Source organism: Mytilus edulis, chromosome 13 (genome assembly GCF_963676685.1).
Source record: "Mytilus edulis chromosome 13, xbMytEdul2.2, whole genome shotgun sequence".
NCBI classification, from domain to species: domain Eukaryota; kingdom Metazoa; phylum Mollusca; class Bivalvia; order Mytilida; family Mytilidae; genus Mytilus; species Mytilus edulis.
Window position 1 is genome coordinate 69,376,826 of NC_092356.1, and position 19,541 is coordinate 69,396,366.

Consider the following 19,541-nt stretch of genomic DNA (forward strand, 5'->3'; position numbering starts at 1 on the left):
GCTGCCCCTGAATTGGTAATTTTAAGGAAATTTTGCTGTTTTTGGTTATTGTCTTGAATATTATTATAGATAGAGATAAACTGTAAACAGCAATAATGTTCAGCAAAGTAAGATTTACAAATAAGTCAAACATGACCGAAATGGTCAATTGACCCCCTAAGCAGTTATTGTCCTTTATAGTCAATTTTCCACAATTTTTATAAAATTTGTAAATTTTTACTAACATTTTCCACTGAAACTACTTGGCCAAGTTCATTATAGATAGAGATAATTGTAAGCAGCAAGGATGTTCAGTAAAGTAAGATGTACAAACACATCACCATCACCAAAATACAATTTGTCATGAATCCATCTGCTTCCTTTGTTTAATAGTCACATAGACCAAGGTGAGCGAAACAGGCTCTTTAGAGCCTCTAGTTAATTTCTATAAGCAATATGTCAGCTATATGTAAGGTGTACATGTCTGTCTAACGTCTTTGACCTCATTTTCTTAATTCAATGGTGAATGTTAAGTTTTTGTGTTTTGGTTTGTTATTTACTTACCATAAGCAAAAGGTGAAAATTATTTGGTGAAGGTCTGGAGTATTGCCCCAAATAGTCTTTACCGTTTTGACAATTATCCTTTAAACTAGGAAAGATTTTGAGAATTATTACATAGTACAAATGATCAGCCAGACAAGATATCAAAATAAATATCGTTGAAATTAGAATAGAGAATGGAAATGATGGAATATGTCAAATAGACAACCCCACCAAAGAGCAGAAAATAATATATTGCCACAAAAAGATCTTCAACGAAGCAAAACAAAGGCCCCACCTTGAGACGGGCTTCAGTTGTCACCTCCTTTGTAGTAGGAGATAAGTTGCCAGAAAATGCCTTTTATCTTGATAACATATGATAGATAGATACACATTTTAAATAAGCCAAGATCCACATGATCTTTAAATAAGCTCATCTGTATAAAATGCAGTCAACACTTTATACGAGTTATTGCCAGGAAAACTGGTTTTTTTTCTTTCGCACTTTTTGTGCTGACATGAATTATCATTGATACGGTTATATTTATAAATTAACTGTTTACAAAATTTTAAATTTTGAAATACTAAGGCTTTTCTACCTCAGGCATAGATTACCTTAGCTGGATTTGGCAAAACTTTTAGGAATTTTGGTCCTTAATGCTTCAACTTCGTACTTTATTTGGCCTTTTTAACTTTTTTGGATTCGAGCGTCACTGATGAGTCTTTTGTAGACGAAACGCGCGTCTGGCGTATATACAAAATTTACTCCTGATATCTATGATGAGTTTATTTACATATAATATATAAAATATTGGGAAAACATGGTAGAAAGAAAAAAACGGTGTGCATTAAAAAATACCAGCAATACAAGATAAACAAAAAAGAGAAACTAAAATCATGAATGATATCCTAGCCTACGCTTGAACTATAGTTTTGGCAAAACATAGTAGATAGAAAGAAACTGTATGCAGAAAATACCAGCAATACAAGATAAAATAGAAGTTAAATAGATAGGCGAAAGATACCAGAGGGACATTCAAACTTCATGTCTTAGATAGACTGACAACGCCATTGCAATTCATGTATCAAATCATAGCCTACATTTGAGCTGTGGTCTTTATAATTATCGAACATGCATATAGAACACGGCTAGTGACTTACTTGCTCTTTAGAGTCTCTTATTTTCGTTATTAACACAGGAGTTAAAGCATTGCAATACAAGGCCTGTTATATGTGTATTGTACTGCCATGGGGTTTGAATCGTTGGTGGATAAAGTATTGTTTGGACACACTACAGGTTTATTTTACACATTACATGGTCATACCTGTATTGATGTTACAATACTATACTTCTAACCCACCCTTTGCAGGTGAACAATTCTCACCCAATGATGTACACAAAGAGGTTTATGCTTAAAGAGTATATTTTAAGATTAACCGAGAACAACCTGCACAATCTAACATATATCTGTTTCATTTCGATTCAGACTCCTTTTCTGAAAATCCTGCAAGTTTATTCCTTTATCATTATAGGCGGCCAACAGTAATGATACATTCATTTAACAAAAAACACTTCAAGTAAGTATTTTTCTACTTTTGTTTGTGAGTATTTATATCAATTTCATAAGCCTGTGGTTACTGTTTTGTTCTTGTTGTTGTCGTCGTTTTTGCAGTCGTCATTTTTAGCTTTCACTGTATTCGGTTTTGAACATTTTTGGCAAATGTTGATGCAGTCAACTGCTACTATAAATCCAACAACTAACGCTATGCACACTGCCCCAACTAAACCTATAGTCTTTGACGAAAATCTAGTGTCTGGGGCACTTGTTATTGACCTTTTAAATTCTACAAATACAAAAAAAGTATTTAAATGTATAACATGCAACCGTCATGGCAGACAAGACATATAATATGAAATAAAAAGGGATTCATTTCACAGAAATATTTCTGTATATTTTCTTATTTTAAGGAAATACATTTAATGGTACATCTTGTCTGAAAAAGATATTTGTGTGTATCAGGACTCGTTACTATTTGAGTTCATGGAAATCCATCAGTTTTTGTTTAAATTGTCTAACATATAATACATTTATTATTATATGTCTCTGTTAATAAACTTAACATATATATAAAATGTGAACATCGATAAACTACTGTTGCTGTATAATATTAGTTACATAGTGTGCTAGTGACCTAATACTGTATATATGGGGTCAGTAAATTCCATATGAGGTGATAGCGAATTAGGTCACTAGCACACCATGTAACGAATTTATCTTACCGACTATCTTAATGTTTAAAATTTAGACTAGTGACCTATCAAAATGAGCAAGTCTTAAGTACTGTTAGTATTAAGAAACTACTTCCATTGATCCTACAAAACCAGATACCAACAAATAAACAACTTGTAATAGGTTTAAATGTGTTTTATGAATTTATTTCAATCTTAATCATCAATTTCTTCGTCTGTTGAAACCTTAACGATTTTTTCTCAGTACCGTTTTGTTTTTATAAAGGGACGAAACACGTACCACTACTAACCGTGTATGAAATAAGCCCCGCCTCTCTTCTACCTTATATGGAATATAAAGGGACGTAATACCATTACTAACCGTGTATGAGATAAGCCCCGCCTCCCTACTAAACTAATATGAAATATAAACGGTCTCCACGAGAGCGCTTTTAACCAATCACATTCCTAGAAATGTATAGGAGGTAAGATAATTGTTTTTAACTTATCAATTGGAATATGACAGTTGTTCTTTCGTTTGATGTGTTTGAGCTTTTGACTTTGCCTATTGATTAGGGACTTTCCGTTTTTAATTTCCCTCGGAGTTCAGTATTTTTGTGATTTTTACCTTTTTTTGGTACCATTTTACCTACCAATTAAGATATTCATAAATTAATATGAGTTTACATTTTTAATATGTATATGTTGAGCTCTAAATAAATCATATTCTAACTACAGCACTATGTAGATAAACAAATCATTAGTGTCTTGAAAGTAAAATAGCAAAAATGCCGAACTCCAAGGAAACTACGAAGCGGAAAGTCCTTTTTCAAATGAAAATCAAACGCCTAAACCCATCAAACGTCGAGTGGAAAACAATTGTCATATTTCTAACTTGGTACATGAAGCTCCTTGTGTAGATAGGTTTTATAGCTATAGCTAAACCACATACTTGTATCCTAGTGCTTAGACTGACATATTATATTGACAACAAAGTGGGAGCAACACAAACAGACATAATACTAAGTAGGTACAATTGTCAAAAATGGGACATATCAGTCAACATTGTGTTGCAATCTTTAGTCACTATAAAACACTTCACAATTACAGCAACGAAAACACAAAATGACATATAGGACAAGAATACATAAAATAACCATTATACATAATAACAGAATGTATAAATACCGAGCCAATCCAAAGGTACAGTACCAAAATAAACAATAAAGTTTAAAGGAATAGAGAGACAAATAAAAGAACATTATAACACGTAATTAAGATGATAAACTACTTTAATACCTAGAATCGACAATGCAATACCATTCTGCAGTATTTATGAAGTTTATTACGGGATATTTATCAGCAAGGTCTTGGTACTTTCCGATCAACATTTTTTTGAAAAAAGACGAGACGCAGCTTGACATTACCTTGGTTCATCAACTTTCTGCCCAGAAACTGTTAACGTTTTATAAAGCCGGAATAGCAGCTGCAATCTCTTGAATACCAAGAGAATGGAAAAAAATACATCTCATATGCAGGTGAAGTTGGTATATATTACTGCGAGGGGGGAATTTACAATTTCAAAAAAATATTCGTCTCGTTGTTATACATATGTTATATATTTGGGTACTATAATGACCGCTGATGTCAAAAGAGTAGTGAAATAAGTTGACAATGTACAACAAACAAGAATGTGTCCTCAGTACACGAATGCCCTACTCCCACTATCATTTTCCATGTTCAGTGGACCGTGAAATTGGGGTAAAAACTCTAATTTGGCATTAAAATTAGAAAGATCATATCATAGGGGACATGTGTACTAAGTTTGAAGTCGATTGGACTTAAACTTCATCAAAAACTACCTTGACCAAAAACTTTAACCTGAAGCGGGACAGACGGACGGACGAACGAACGGACAGACGGACGAACGAACGGACAGACGGACGGACGGACGCACAGACCAGAAAACATAATGACCCTCTACTATCGTAGGTGGGGCATAAAAATGTACTTCGATCGCACATTTAGTGGAGCAGAAAATCTTTCATTGAGTTGATTTTTGTCATTGTAAAAAGTAAATTAACCTTAAACTTTAGCTGTTACTAAAAGTAGTTCGAACATGAAAACAACACGTAACGCTTTTCAGGAATTGACTTCATCAGGAACGTTCAAAGCCGAATATACCGTCAAAAAAAATTTTTTTTTATAAAGATTTGCAAAATTTAGTATCCTATTTTACCGACCACACAAAAGTGGGATATTCCTTTCTAATGCGTTTAGGTTTTAATACGGCTCATTTAGAATGTGAAATAAATCTCACTAATTAATCTAGATATAAACCTTTTAAAAATTATTATCCATACACAATAAAAATATTACTGTAACTGCATGAAGAAAGACACACATTAATTGTTACCATCCAATAACTGTGTATGACAAATACAAGACACATTGTAAGTGATTTTAAAATGTACCAACTTAGTTTATGGAAAAAGGGGAGGGGGTATGTTTTTTTTTTGACATTTCTATCGCGGAAAAGTGGTTATTTTTTCAACAATTTTAATAGAAAGATTGTCTTAGGAATAGCAATACATTTTTAAACAGATAATCAGGATATAATTATATACCCTCCCCACCCGACCCTTTTGTGAGTTACGTGAATGTTATTCAATAGAATATAAACATATCTTATTAGTTGATCATTTAATAGAGTAAAAGGTATACATAAATTTGAAAAAGTTTAGAACTGACACGAAGACGAATTTTAAAACATGTAGGTCACAGTATGATTTCCTATTCGGTGTGTATCGTTCTGAACATGCATGAAATATTTGCCACTGGACGTTAAGCAAGCAACCAAAAAATCAATCAACCTATTCAGTGCGACTCAGTAAGATGTTCAAACCTTACACACGAATATGTTAAATCTGGCTTTATTTTATGAAATTCATCTCACATATATAATAATGTTTCTGTATTGTAGCGATAAATTAACAAAATTTCATTTTATTTGTTTCTAAAATTGTAATGTGGGAAATGACGGTTTCTTTTACACCTTCCATCGATTGAACTTTAAAAAATAATTTCCCAAATCGGCAACAAAAAACAATCAGACGCATATAATTTTGAAGTAAATTATAGATTGCATTTTTATCAAGGAAAATAATGACCTCATACAGGTCATTATTTTATGCCTTGGAGCACTCTTCATTGAAACATGGTATCGTCCGGGTTGATTCTGAAAAAAGAATGACCTATGGTTCTGAAAGAAAATATCTCCTTATAGGTATATAATTGAAAGCTAAATTTAGATATGAACATAAACAGCTGAATAGCTATAAATCCCTAAGATGTGTTTAAATTGATTGTAGTTTCTAAAGTATGATTTGTTTTATTATTTATTGTGTTTTTGGATTTTATAAACCTTTCTGTAACTGCAAATACTCACAAATTGTACTTTCTTGTTAATTGGAACTGTTGACTCAATTGCATTGCATTTCTGTAAATCTATGTTTTTGTATTTTTTTGTTATTTCTTGTCTCACTGTTTTTAATATGTAGCACCTTTGATAAGTATCTAGTATGACGATACATTCTTGTGTGAGCCAAGTCTCCGTGTTGTAGGCAACACTTTAACCTTAAATGATTGACTTGTCATATAGTGTTACTTGGAGGGAGAGTTGTGTATTTGCACTCTTACTAAATCCTCTTATTTATATATGTTAGCGGCAATAAGTGAAATTAGGCATTAAGCTTAAATCCTAGGCAATAAGCTAACGCCTAGGCATTAAGTTATTGCCTGAAAATTTCAGGCATTAAGCCTATTACCTGAAATCTGGTGATGATTATTCATCCTATTGCCGAACATGACTTTAGGCAATAAGTGAAATCTGGAATTTATGTTTTTTTTAGTGATTTTTCTTGAAATAAAGTATTTTCTTAATTATATTCCTAATACTTATATACGTTTATCTGACAAATCTTAAAATTTTAGCACTTTTCATATTTACAACAGAACTCATACTTTTTTGTGTAAGTACAAAACATAAAAAAGATTTAAAAAAGTGATTGTATCCCATAAAAAAGGGGAGATTCTATATAATCCTTATAATAATTATTTGAAAATGTTTACACTTCACTAGTCAAGCTGGTTTGAACCGGTCAAGAGTAGAGAAAATTAAGATATGATAAATTTTCTTTGTTGAAATATTTGTTAAATACCCTCAGGCCATCTTGTCTTTTTCACTTCTTTATCTGGATTATTCGCATAAGTGACACCATGTCTATTTAGAAATTTTCTTTTGAATCTTTGAGGTCTAAATTCGAATCAGGGAAAACAAGGAGCATATACTCTAGAGTAAAGTACCATGATATTTTGGCAAAGATTAAACTTTTGGAATCATCAGAAAAGAAAGTGACAAAAGATTACTACAATTTAAGAAGGTATGACATTTTTAACATTGGTGGTTTAGAGAGATTGATAACTAAAGTCAGCGAGAATGACGAGAGAAATTTCAAAATTTATGTCTTTCTAGAGGAACTCTATGTTTTTTTTGGAAAAGGCACATAAAGAAACAGGTCATGGCGGCAGAGATCGCATGATAAAACGGTTACACGCCATTATTCCGACAGCCCATTAGTCCGACAGCCCATTGGTCCGACAACCCATTAGTCCGACAACCCAATAGTCGGACAACCCATTGCTCAGATAGCCCAATACTCCGACAACCCTATATCCCGACAACCAATAAGTCCGACACTTATCAGGTCAAGTATCGGGATATCAGGGTAAAATAAAATGTGTCTGTCTGTATTATTACGTTTATATAATAACATATTTTTAAAGAAATAAATCCGTAAATATTACACAAGACTAAGGAAGTTGGAATACTTTCTATATACTCAATTCGAAATCTGTATACAGAATAGAACAGAAAAGAATATTTCATTTTTTAAAATTACAGGGTCTATAAAGAGCATATAAATCAAGAACAACCAATGATGGAGCGAGCTACTGATGATACCCCGCCCTAATATTTCGGTAAACAGGAAGTTGTTCAGTTGTAAATCTGAAAAAATCATCTCACAGTATAAATCTTTATAATTACACCAATGATTTTTTTTTACCTTATTATTTATGGAACTATTTTTCAGGATGTCTTAAAGTGCTATGTATGTGAAAAGGATACATCTGGAGCTCATATGTATAGTAAATGTGACAAACACATTCATGTTATATGTGGTACTACTGCATGTTCGTGAAGTTGGATACGGTGTCCAAATTGTACAATTGATACCAACAGAGTTCGACATCGTTCTGGAGCCATGGACAGTCAACTGAAGCAGGCCAATACTATGATCGCCAGGAGCAAAATGGAACTAGGGACGGCAGAAGTTGGTCAAACAGTTGCCGTACCAATACCTATGTTTGATAGCGGGAAGGGTGACAGCAGAAATTTACTCGGCCGAGTCATTGAGGTAAGATATTTAATCAAAAGTTTGACTGCATCATTTAATTTGTCATATTTATTAAATACTAAACAGAAAGAACACCAGTAAAAGTAAATATGTTTATGTTAATTTAGGAAGGGGGTTATTGGACTAGGACCCTCCCCCTCTTTTTGAAAAATCCAGGATCTGCACCCGATGAATATCAGATGCGGATTAATGCCACAAAGACAGTTGAAAACTAATTCTACTTTCAGAAATAATACTTTATATTAATATTCAGACTGCCTGCATAAGAATTTCATTTGTTTATTTTTGTTGCAGGTCAATGATAAGGGCAATGCTGTTGTAGCTACAAGATTTGGACAACTCCTAGGAACATTTGGATCAAATGCGATGGGAATATGTAACCACAATTTAATTCTGAAAGAGGAAATTAATTGTGAAACAACTTTAAGTGTACGTGAGGCAGCAACCCATCAGTCATTATCCGGAGGTCAACGATTTTTCAAATGTTCTTGAAAATCTAAATGTTAAAGTAACCGGTGCAAATGCCAGAAAACGAGAGAAAGTGCAATAGTCGGTGCCAAAGTTCGACAACTTGTGAAAACAAATGATTTTAACACAAATTTGTATCAAGTTTTCATGTTTTATAAGTAATATTTGATGAGTTTTAATATAAAAACATATTTTATCTGTGATTTAATTTCCAGTAGATGACATTTTAAACTTCAGTTCTCGTAATGTTGTTATGTAACAAATGTATAATTTTTATTTAATTGAATAAATGTCTTTTATTTACTCGCATTTATATTTTAGGCATTAAGCTTAATGCCTGGACACATTTTTCAGGATTAAAGCTTAAATCCTAGGATTTAGGACTAATGCATAACATCATTTATGCATTAGACTTAATGCCTAGGCGTTAGCTTATTGCCTAGGATTTAAGCTTAATGCCTAATTTCACTTATTGCCGCTAACATATACATTACTTAAAAAGACCTTAAAATTATCCAAATCCATGTGAAGTAATTTTTGCCTGTGAGAGATGAAACCTAAGCTCCAACTTGAAGTGTAACAAGTAATTAGACATGTTATTTAAATGAAACGTACCATTAGAAATGTTGATAAAGTTAAAGTTGATTTAACAATATGTTTATAATAAACTACTGTCTGATTATTATCTTAATGTGTCTGTAATTCCCAACTGAACACTTAAATGTAAAAAAATAATTATTTTTCAAAATCAAAAGATCGCTATCGGGAAATGAAATTAAATATCTATATATTTATTGACTTATCATAAAAACGCAAAGCATATAAAATAAATTAATAATTAAATCAATGTAAAATGAAAATTAAAAAGTGCATTCGCAGTTGTGTTTCAGGCAACAGAAAAAATCATATAAAACGTCAAAGAAAATGTGAAGCATGAGATTATAAAACAATTTAAAATAAAAGCAAGACATAAACAACGAAAATATGTACATATAAAAAAGAAGATGTGGTATGATTGTCAATGAGACAACTATCGGCAAAAGACCAAAATAACACAGAAATTAACAACTATAGGTCACCGTGCGGCCTTCAACAATGAGCAAAGCATACCGCATAGTCAGCTATAAAATGCCCTGAAATGACAATGTAAAACAATTCAAATGAGAAAACTAACGGCCTAATTTATATACAAAATTTTGTCGAAAAACAAATATGTAACTCATTAACAAACGACAACCACTGAATTACAGGCTCCTGACTTGGGACAGGCCCATACATACAGAAAGTGGCGGGATTAAACATGTTAGCGGGATCCCAACCCTCCCCTAACCTTGGACAGTGGTATAACAGTACACCATGCATAACTTACTATTAGTATCTTTCCTACTGACAGACAGTTCCTTCTCCAACTTCTGCACCTTTTCTTCGAGATCTGTCTGTGTTAAAGACTTATCACAAAGCTTGTAGCAATATGTGTTACATGCTAACTGGACCGGAGTGGAACAAGCCTCCGCTGAATGTCTCAATGGTTGACATGTCGATACTTTGACTAAACACAGAAAAAACACCAATAAAAGTGATAAGTTGATTAATGACATATGGTTAAGATTTATTTCTCTGTGCCAAAAGTTTGTAAAAATACATTTTATATTTTTATATTCCTAAGCTGTACTTAACAAAGTTAGATGGAAGATATTAAATACACTCATCATAGATACCAGTATTAAAATTTTGTATATGCGCCAGACGCAAAGGAACTCTCAAACTCTTCAGTAGAAAATAAACCGTAGTCGCAATAGAGAAAAAACAAACACACGAATAACAACGATATGCAAAACACAACATAGAAAACTAAAGACTGCGCAACAGGAACCGAGGCAAAAACCAGAAAAATCTCAGGCGCTTTGGTCTTCGGATGGGTAAGCAGATCATACTCTGCATATGACACCACTCTTGTTGATCAATGTATTTGTTTTTTTCAAAGACATGAAAGAATCACCACAGTCGTACAAATGCGTCTTTATATATACTTGTGTAGCCCAATATTTATATTATAGAAATCATCTTGGAAGATGAACTTCTCCTTGCACCAAAATTCATATAAATAAAGGGACCCAAACTCCGAAACAAGATGACAATATGCTTTGCTCCTTTACAGAGAAAGGGAAGTAACATCCGAACGATAACACTGTATTGAGTTTGAGGGGGACTGCCGCGCATTTTAAAAGTACGTTTTCATACATTCAAGGTATGTTAAGTTCAGGCGACTAATTGCATGAATTCTTCCACATCTCTTGGACAAATATGTTTAGGTCACAAATATTCTATTCAGCAGTTTAGATGATAAGTAAAATAACAAAAATAACGAACTCTGAGGAGAATTCAAAAACGAAAAGTCCGTTATCCCATGGCAACATCAAAAGCTCAAACACATCAAACGAATGGATAACACCTGTCATACTCCTGACTTAGTACAAGGATTTTCTGAGAATATTGAGAATGAAAATGGGAAATGTGGAACAGAGACAGCAACCCTACCAAAGAGCAGAAAGATAGCCGAATATTTTTTGTAACAGATTGTAATGCATTGACATTCTGTTCTTTTTAGACAGAAGAAATATTTTGACAGTAGGATGTTAATGTTGGACGATTATATCTTTCTGAAATCAAACTTCTTTTTTAAATCAAAACAAATCCCAAGAAACAATTTTTTTTTCAATACTTCACTATTCCGATACAAAAATGACAAAGTAGCAAATCGATTGTTTACGAAATGAATAAAATCATAACGATATGTTCAATAATCAATGCAAATGATCGGCTTTTTGCTTGAATGATTCAATGAAAAGAAATGTCTAAACAACATTTTATCGACAAAAAGTCTTGGTCTTAATTCATTGCTGCTACAAAGTATAAAAGGAATGCATAAAGACACATGTAACTTCGTTGAGATATGACTGCGTTACCAATTGAACGAGCTGTTATAAAAAGTTTTGTGTTGGTAATATTTAACATATAAAAAATTCCCAAGTATGTATGGTTTCTCGTCTTAGCATAAATGAAATTTTTAAACTTATATTTATGTTACGAGTACGTACATTTGACAAATATCCCCAAGTTATCTGCTCTATATCCGTTTTGAAACACTGAAAAATAGAACACAATTTGATGTAAATACGACTTTTTGTAACAAATAAAATAATAAAACTATCGAATTATAAGGACAATTCAAAACGGTGTCAAATTATCAAATGGCAAAATTAAAAGCGCAAACACATCTAACAATGAAATGCGACTGTCATATTCTTGACTTGGTTCAGGGATGTCCTATCTTATGTATACAAATACATTATTTTCAATATTCATTTGTAGTACAATAGTTTTAAATGCATTAAAAAACTTTATCAAAATGCAAAACATATTTATCCCCGTATTCAACGGTTTACAATTTTACTTTTCTAGTCTTCAGTCCTTTAAACATAAAACTTGAATTACTAGTGTTACTGCATGAACCGTTACCAAAAGCTCATGTGCATAAAAAACGTTAATATGCATGTTTATTTGTTCCAAGAGTTCAGAAAAAAATAGACATGAATACATCGTTGAATTGTATACGTACTGTCACGATTGGTTATTGATGTACTTTCTGGACTATACAGTATCGAAAAGGTGTTGCCAGGTTCAAAAGGACAGTATCCATCTGAACCGGCGGTAACAAGCAACCAACCTGTATCATAACACCATTGTGTTGAAGTCCAATCTTTATTCACATAGAAACGTCGGCTAGGATGAGATACTCTTTGAAAAATAATAAAATAAATTAAAGAGGACGCACAATTCGGTAAAGCCAAGAAACATATAATATAGAAATAGGAAGGTGTCGTATGATTTCCAATGAGACAACTATTCATCTGATACCAAATAAACTGTAGGGCACCAGACGGTCATATAATAGAATGCAAAATCAATTCCAGATAGTAAGCTTTCAAAGGATTCGAATTGACAAGCCCATTTCATACGAGACTCTTAATAGTCGGATTTATGCAAAAAACAATATAATTAACATCAACAAATGACAACATGGCGGGATTAAACGTACTTTGAGAACGCCACAATCGTCAATCTCCACCCCCATCTGTGCGACTTAACATTGGACAATGGTATAACAGCACAACATAAGAAATAACAAAAATGAAAACAAAATATACTTAACTCGTGAGCTTGACACAAATCATAAAACAACTTACCAGCCCAGTAGTCAGCACTTCGGTGTTGACATGAATATCAATTATATGGTCATTTTTATAAATTTTCTGTTTACAAAACTTTGAATTTTTCGAAAAACTAAGGATTTTCTTACCCCAGGAGTAGATTACCTTAGCCGTATTTGGCACAACTTTTTGGAATTTTGGGTCCTCAATGCTCTTCAACTTTGTATTTGTTTGGCTTTTTAACTATTTGGATCTGAGCGTCATCTGATGAGTCTTATGTAGACGAAACGCGCGTCTGGCGTATAAAATTATAATCCTGGTACTTTTGATAACTATTTACGAAAACGTAAATTATACATAACAAAGTACAAATGTTTGTTCTAGCTCCACTGATCTGTATACTATGTCATAATAATAACGGTAAATCTCCTTCGCTTTATTTATATTTAATCTTTTCTAAATATTTCTAATGCATGTGGTACATCTTCTGACCTTTTAATCATTAAATTTTAAACAGCATACGGAGTTATTTATCAAATCGAAAAATCAAAAGCTGAAACACATCAAAGGAATGACAGACAAAGGTTATATCCTTAATTTGATACAGGCATTTCCTTAAGTAATCCTGTCTTTAGAGTAAGAAGATTAAATCACAAAAATACTATCCGAGGAAATATAAAAAAGGAAAGTCCCTAATCAAATGGCAAAATCAAAAGATAAAACACATCAAACGAATGGATAACAACTGTCATATTCCTGACTTGGTACAGACATTTTCTTATGCAGAAATATAGCTTCATCACTTGTATGACAGTAGCACTAAATTTCATTAGATTGAGAGCAAAGAGTGAGTAAAACAAACAGATATCATACGTGAAATTGTCAAAAACAGTGAAACAACAGTTAACATCGTGTTGTAATCTAATCACTACAACACAAATAACTATTTCAACAAAGGGGAACAACATGCTAAATAAATAAAGTACATAATCAAAACAAAAAAGAAGAAACAATACAAAAAATTACCATAGCAAACTAATTCATAGGCGGGATGTATAAATCGAGCCACCCAAAAAGAATGTTTCCAAAATGGAATAATCAGTAACTGTTTAAAATTTACAAAGAAAATACAAAAAAACCAAACTAAAACACGTTATTAAGATGGTAAGCAACGTCACTACATAGAATCTTTACTTCTGAACTATCATGTATGTTTTGTTGAGGTGTTACGGAATATTTATCAAAAAGGTCTTCAGGTATCTACTGATGAACTTTATTTTAAAAAAAATGATGAGACGTTCTTTGACATAATCTGTTTTGAATTTCATATTGATCTTTAATGTGTTCAAAACTACAGTGCATACATACATTGTTACAAGACATAATTGAATGACATTTATGAGTCGTTATAAAACATAGTACACATTTACAAGTATTCGATGTGAATAATCCTTTAACCAATCTTTGGAGTTCATGAAATATTTATAGAATAACTAATCGAAGAATTCAAATAGAGAAAAAATATTCAACGAGTGACGGAACAACACATTAATTCACGAATGCGCGTATCGCATGAGTAAATTATCAGTGTTGTTCGGTCACGAGTTGAATTTTTTTCGATATTTGAATTCTTTAAATAGTTATTCTTTTTATTACATTGACAAATGTTTTTTTTTAAAGAAATTAATGTAAAACATGTAAGGAACTATATCTTTCTTTTACGCATTCATAATTTGTTTTGATCCGCCGTTATCGACGTCTTGGCAACGCCTATTGTTGTATGACGTCAGAGAGTTAAATAACCACGTTTATTTCACATGTGAAATTGTCGGGTTTTATTTAACTGGGAAATCAATGTAATTCATTGCAACCAATGTAATAAATAATCATATTCAAAATAGATAAAATAAATTCTATAAATCTTCCATCTGTCGTCAAATGACTTGTGTTTGTCTTTAGAAAGATATAAATATTCAAAACGTTAAGGAAAGCTTGCACATTATAATATTGACAGTCTGTCTGATTATGTGATCTTTACTACATAAATAATGTAAACATTTGCCTGTAAAACGCAATGATTTAAATTTAAGTAATCAGAATTTAAAACACCAAAAATATCTTTGACATAACCTTCAGTTGGTTTATCAACTTTTTGCTGACATATCAATGAAGTTTATAAAGTCTGAGTAGCAGTTGCAAGTTCTTGAATACTAAATGAGTTGCGAAGTGAAGTTGGTATATTGCTGCTAAGGTAGGGAACATTTATAATTTCAAAATTAAAATCATCTAGGTCGCCATCGATTCTAGTACTAAGATGACCGCTTATTTTAAAATTTTTTAAATTGACATTTCGTCAGTGATAAATAGATTTTACTTTCTTAATCAAAACCTTGTGTCTGCAATGCTCTTCCACTTTATACTGGTTTGGCGTTCTATCAAGTTATAAGCAAGGTACCTTTGATAAATATTTACTAAAAATAAACAGTAAAGGTTAAAGGTATACAAAGACAGACAAATAAAAGGACACTATAACACGTAACAAAGATGATGAAAGAGGGATAAACTACGCGAACTTAATACCTAGAGTCTATATTTCAATTTCAAATATGTAGAATTTGTACTTACCCTGCAATTGAAAAAAAGTATCCTTCGCCTTGACTGGCATGCTTCAGATCAGAAAATGAACTGTTTTGCATCCTCTTCTGACTGAACCAGTTTGTCATGTCTGTACCGGTACCATTGAAAGTTAGAAAGGCTTTCTCTTCACCATACTGATAAACAACGACCTTCACCTGACAATAAAAGTAAGAATGGAAATGGGGAATGTGTGAAAGAGACAACAACTCGATCATAGAACAGATCAGCAGAAGGTCACCAATAGGTCTTCAATGCAGCGAGAAACTCCCGCACTCGGCGGCGTCCTTCAGACGGCCCATAAACAAATATATATATATATACAAGTTCAGTGATAATGGACGTCATACTTAACTCTGAATTAATCACAAGAAACTAAAATTAAAAATTATGCAAAGGCCAGAGGCTCCTTACTTGGGACAGGCGCAACAATGCGGCGGGGTTAAACATGTTTTTGACATCTCAACCCTCCCCCTATACCTCTAGCTAATGTAGAAAAGTAAACGCATAACAATGTTGACTTGAGTATTTCATAACATTGATATATGCTAAAAGTTATTGCTTATAACTGTCGGGTTAGCTCGGTCGATTTACTACTAATATTGACAATAGTGCAGTTTTACATTGTGTATATACAGAACATGATATTCAAAATAACGCTATAGGTTAAACTTAATGTTCAAAAATAAAAAATCGAAAACACTGTTTTTTATACAATTTTTAGGCGTTTATATCCTAACTTGAGGTAAATTGCATGGTTTTCCATATACCGTTTCGATTCCTAACATCACTGAAGACTGAAACATTTTTTGTCGAAATCCAGATACGGTGTGCCAATTTTGTCACCTAATGTTTTCGGTAAACAAAAGTTTTTTTTTGTTTTCTGTTTGGTATCGAATTACTAAATATGATCAATCTTTGATCCGTTTAATGACAATCGCAATGGCAGTCATCAGTGTTTAAGAACATCCATTAATCGACTTGTAAGTCAAATGCGTGTTTTTAAAGTATACTTTTTAACTTTTTTTGTCTTTTGGAAAATGTTGTTTGTGCTGTATTTAGAATCTTCAAACGATAAATGTGTTGCACAGGTATGACAATTGCGGTTGATCATGATCATAGGGCTGAGCGTCGTTTTCAATTTAGATTTGTTTATATAGATATATTTGTAGGACTCAAATCTATGGCGGTTTCCAAATCTATGGCAGATGTCTAATCTATGGTTAATATGACGTTACAAACGCTAAACGAATCAAATCTATGGCAGTTGTTTTCTAAATCTATCATTTGTTTATGGTAGATCTTGGAATTGTGTAATTTCCGTCGAAAAAAGTAAAATATAACGCCACAACTAGATAACCCCATACTACGTTGTTCCGAATATTGTTTTATTTGTAAATAAAAAAACAGGTATTAAACACGGCCTCACATAGATGTTTCAAACAAATACACATGAAAACATGGGGCATATTATTTAAATCATGACGTCTGTATTACGTTATATCACTTCTACTCTTAGGAAATGGTATGGTTGCCGTCACGATTTGGTTGATCATTATAGAATTTTTAGTACATTACTGCTTGTTGAAGACAAATGATTGGTCATATATGTATTGCCTTGTTCTCTATTTGCACAAAATCGGCAATAGATTTGAAAACAACAAAAATCCGCTATAGATTAGGAAATAAAAAAAACTTGCCATAGATTAGGATTTTTAAAAATCTGCCATAGATTTGGGATGACGGGACGTTACATTTACCATATATTTGGAATCTAGTGTAGATCTTGAACACACCACATAGAGTTGAGTCCTATATTTTGAATACAGATGTAAAACAAGTTTTATGTAGTATGTATTATCTATTACATATTGTATATTTCTTAATATTGACTTCAGTAACAGCTTTGAAAGGAGAAATGACCTTTATCAGGACTCTGGGATCTGGTGTTTTAAGATCGGGATTTCGGGATTGATCCTTTTTGGCCCACTTCTCAGCTTTAATTTCATTGTAAAATGCTTACCTCTTCAATATCTACATCCGACCAATGATTGATAATATCAGATTTAAAATGCTTGCCAGTTCGGCGAGTGAGATTTAGTGCTTTTTTGTCATTAATATTGTATGTTATCCCTCTGTCCATATAAATATCATATACATTGGTATTGCCTCCTTCATAAAAGAAAAAACAAGCTATACAATGTCAAGATCGTACTAGCTGCTAAAACTGTCAAAAATAACATTTAAAAACGGTACGAATTGTTCTGTTCCAGATGTGCATTTCGACAATAAATTTCCTTTTTGTCTTTTCGGAAATGTTCGTCGCCCAAATACTATTAAAACAACGAAGAGCTTTTAAACTACAAAAGAACAGTGCAGGGGAAGGGATCTTTTCATTAGAGATTAAAAAAATAGTTGATCTTAAACTGAGAAAGGAGTAAATAAGTAAAATAAGGTATTTTTGTATTATTAAGTTTATTATAAACGCATCCGATTATAGTATATCTTTATTGTATTTAAATTTACTAATAAATTAACACCTTTAACATAAAAAAAAAATCTTAAAAAAAGCATGAAACCTAGGATCCAAAGTAAGATAAAACATATTTTCCGTAAGTGATCAAACATTATACATTTTTGCTGTTCTGTTTCAAAAGTATAACATGTATGTTATAACATAAAACCAGTCGAATTTTTGTTTTTACATGTTTATTTGGAAAACTACATAAAACACTTCCAAGCTTACCATTTGCATCTATTTTGAAGACAAGTTTCCAATCGTCGGGAGCGCTGTTTATTAGACTGTCAGTAAACAACATCAGAAGTCCTGTAAATGTTACTCATAAATACAACTTCATCAATAAAGTTATCATTTAAAAAGACTATCTATTTATAATGAGACTGTATATTGTAAATACACGACCATCGTGTAAAGTATAACAGCATTTATGTTTTAAATGTAAATTCTAAATTTTTGCTTAATTTGTACTATTTCAGAGTTTGAAAACGGAGGTGATTAAAAATAATTTAACTTTTCAATCCTAATTACTCATCCCAGTTTTATCGTGGGGTTCGTGTTGCTTTGTCTTTAGTTATCTATGCTGTGTCTGATTTTTTTTGGTTATTTTTAGACATGGCGTTGTTAATTAATTTTCGATTTATAAGTGTGGATGTCCCTATGGTATCGTTCGACCCTTTTTTAAATGTCAATCGAAATAAGCATTGCAGAAATATTTCCGTTTTAGCACAGTACTTAAATTCAGCTTACCAATTGTTTTCCAACCGGATCCATTCATCCTGAATTATATAAAATAGCGTCTGGAAACATCAATTTTTTAACTATAATACAAAAAAATATCATTGGCTTTGAAAATTCAAAATCACTATAATATTTTATATATATTTATAGATTATCGTTGTTCATCTGAACGAGATTGATTTTCTCGCTTGAAAGTGAAAAAAAGTAATCGAGCTTAGATGACCAATGATAATCTGTTTATCGATATTTTACCCATGACGACGTTGTTAATTTCATTGAAAACTCAAAGTGTATCCTTAGTTTCCAGCGATAATTTGTCATATCACTTACTGTGCTGACAACGGATATTATCAGTCACTAAGATTAAAGAAAAATTTGGTAAAAAAGCGATAAATATAGGTAATTCTTATATGATTTGCATATTAAGGAATACGTTGATATAATTTTACGAGAGGACTTTGATGTTGTTGTTTATTTCTCGATAGACGACGTTGACCAAACTGCTTTTTGTAACCAATGTAAACAAAATGGCGTCGATAATAACACAATCTGGACCGACGTTTACAAAATGTGTTTCTCTTTAAGTCAATCGTTAAATTAAATAATAAACACAAAAAATTCGTTTCCTAAAATTAAATTCATACAATCTGAAAATTAATCATTAAAAGTTATAAAACAAAAAAAAAAGAGTGCTATATATAACGAATCAAATATCTAAATGAGAGATCAATTATTTTTACTAT

At 32.1% G+C, this 19,541-nt stretch overlaps 1 protein-coding gene across 1 annotated transcript; it reads right to left on the reverse strand.

Moving 5' to 3' along the window:
* Nucleotides 1-1,291: 1,291 nt before the first annotated feature.
* LOC139501325 (uncharacterized) lies at nt 1,292-19,219 on the reverse strand. Its single transcript, XM_071290359.1, has 7 exons — nt 18,286-19,219; nt 17,563-17,711; nt 15,531-15,697; nt 12,314-12,492; nt 11,793-11,840; nt 10,064-10,243; nt 1,292-2,364 (listed from the first exon to the last, which is right to left on the reverse strand). Exons 1-7 carry the CDS (start codon nt 18,356-18,358, stop codon nt 2,141-2,143), a joined length of 1,020 nt encoding a protein of 339 aa, XP_071146460.1. The 5' UTR covers nt 18,359-19,219; the 3' UTR covers nt 1,292-2,140.
* Nucleotides 19,220-19,541: the final 322 nt, after the last annotated feature.

Bases quoted from the DNA above. Each gene is read 5' to 3' on its own strand.
- LOC139501325 (XM_071290359.1), bottom strand. From the start codon at position 18,358: ATGTTGTTTACTGACAGTCTAATAAACAGCGCTCCCGACGATTGGAAA. The intron at 17,712-18,285 runs GTAAGCTTGGAA...TCTTTTATGAAG, and splicing joins CTTCAAAATAGATGCAAATG to GAGGCAATACCAATGTATAT. The intron at 15,698-17,562 runs GTAAGCATTTTA...TTTTATTGTCAG, and splicing joins CGGATGTAGATATTGAAGAG to GTGAAGGTCGTTGTTTATCA.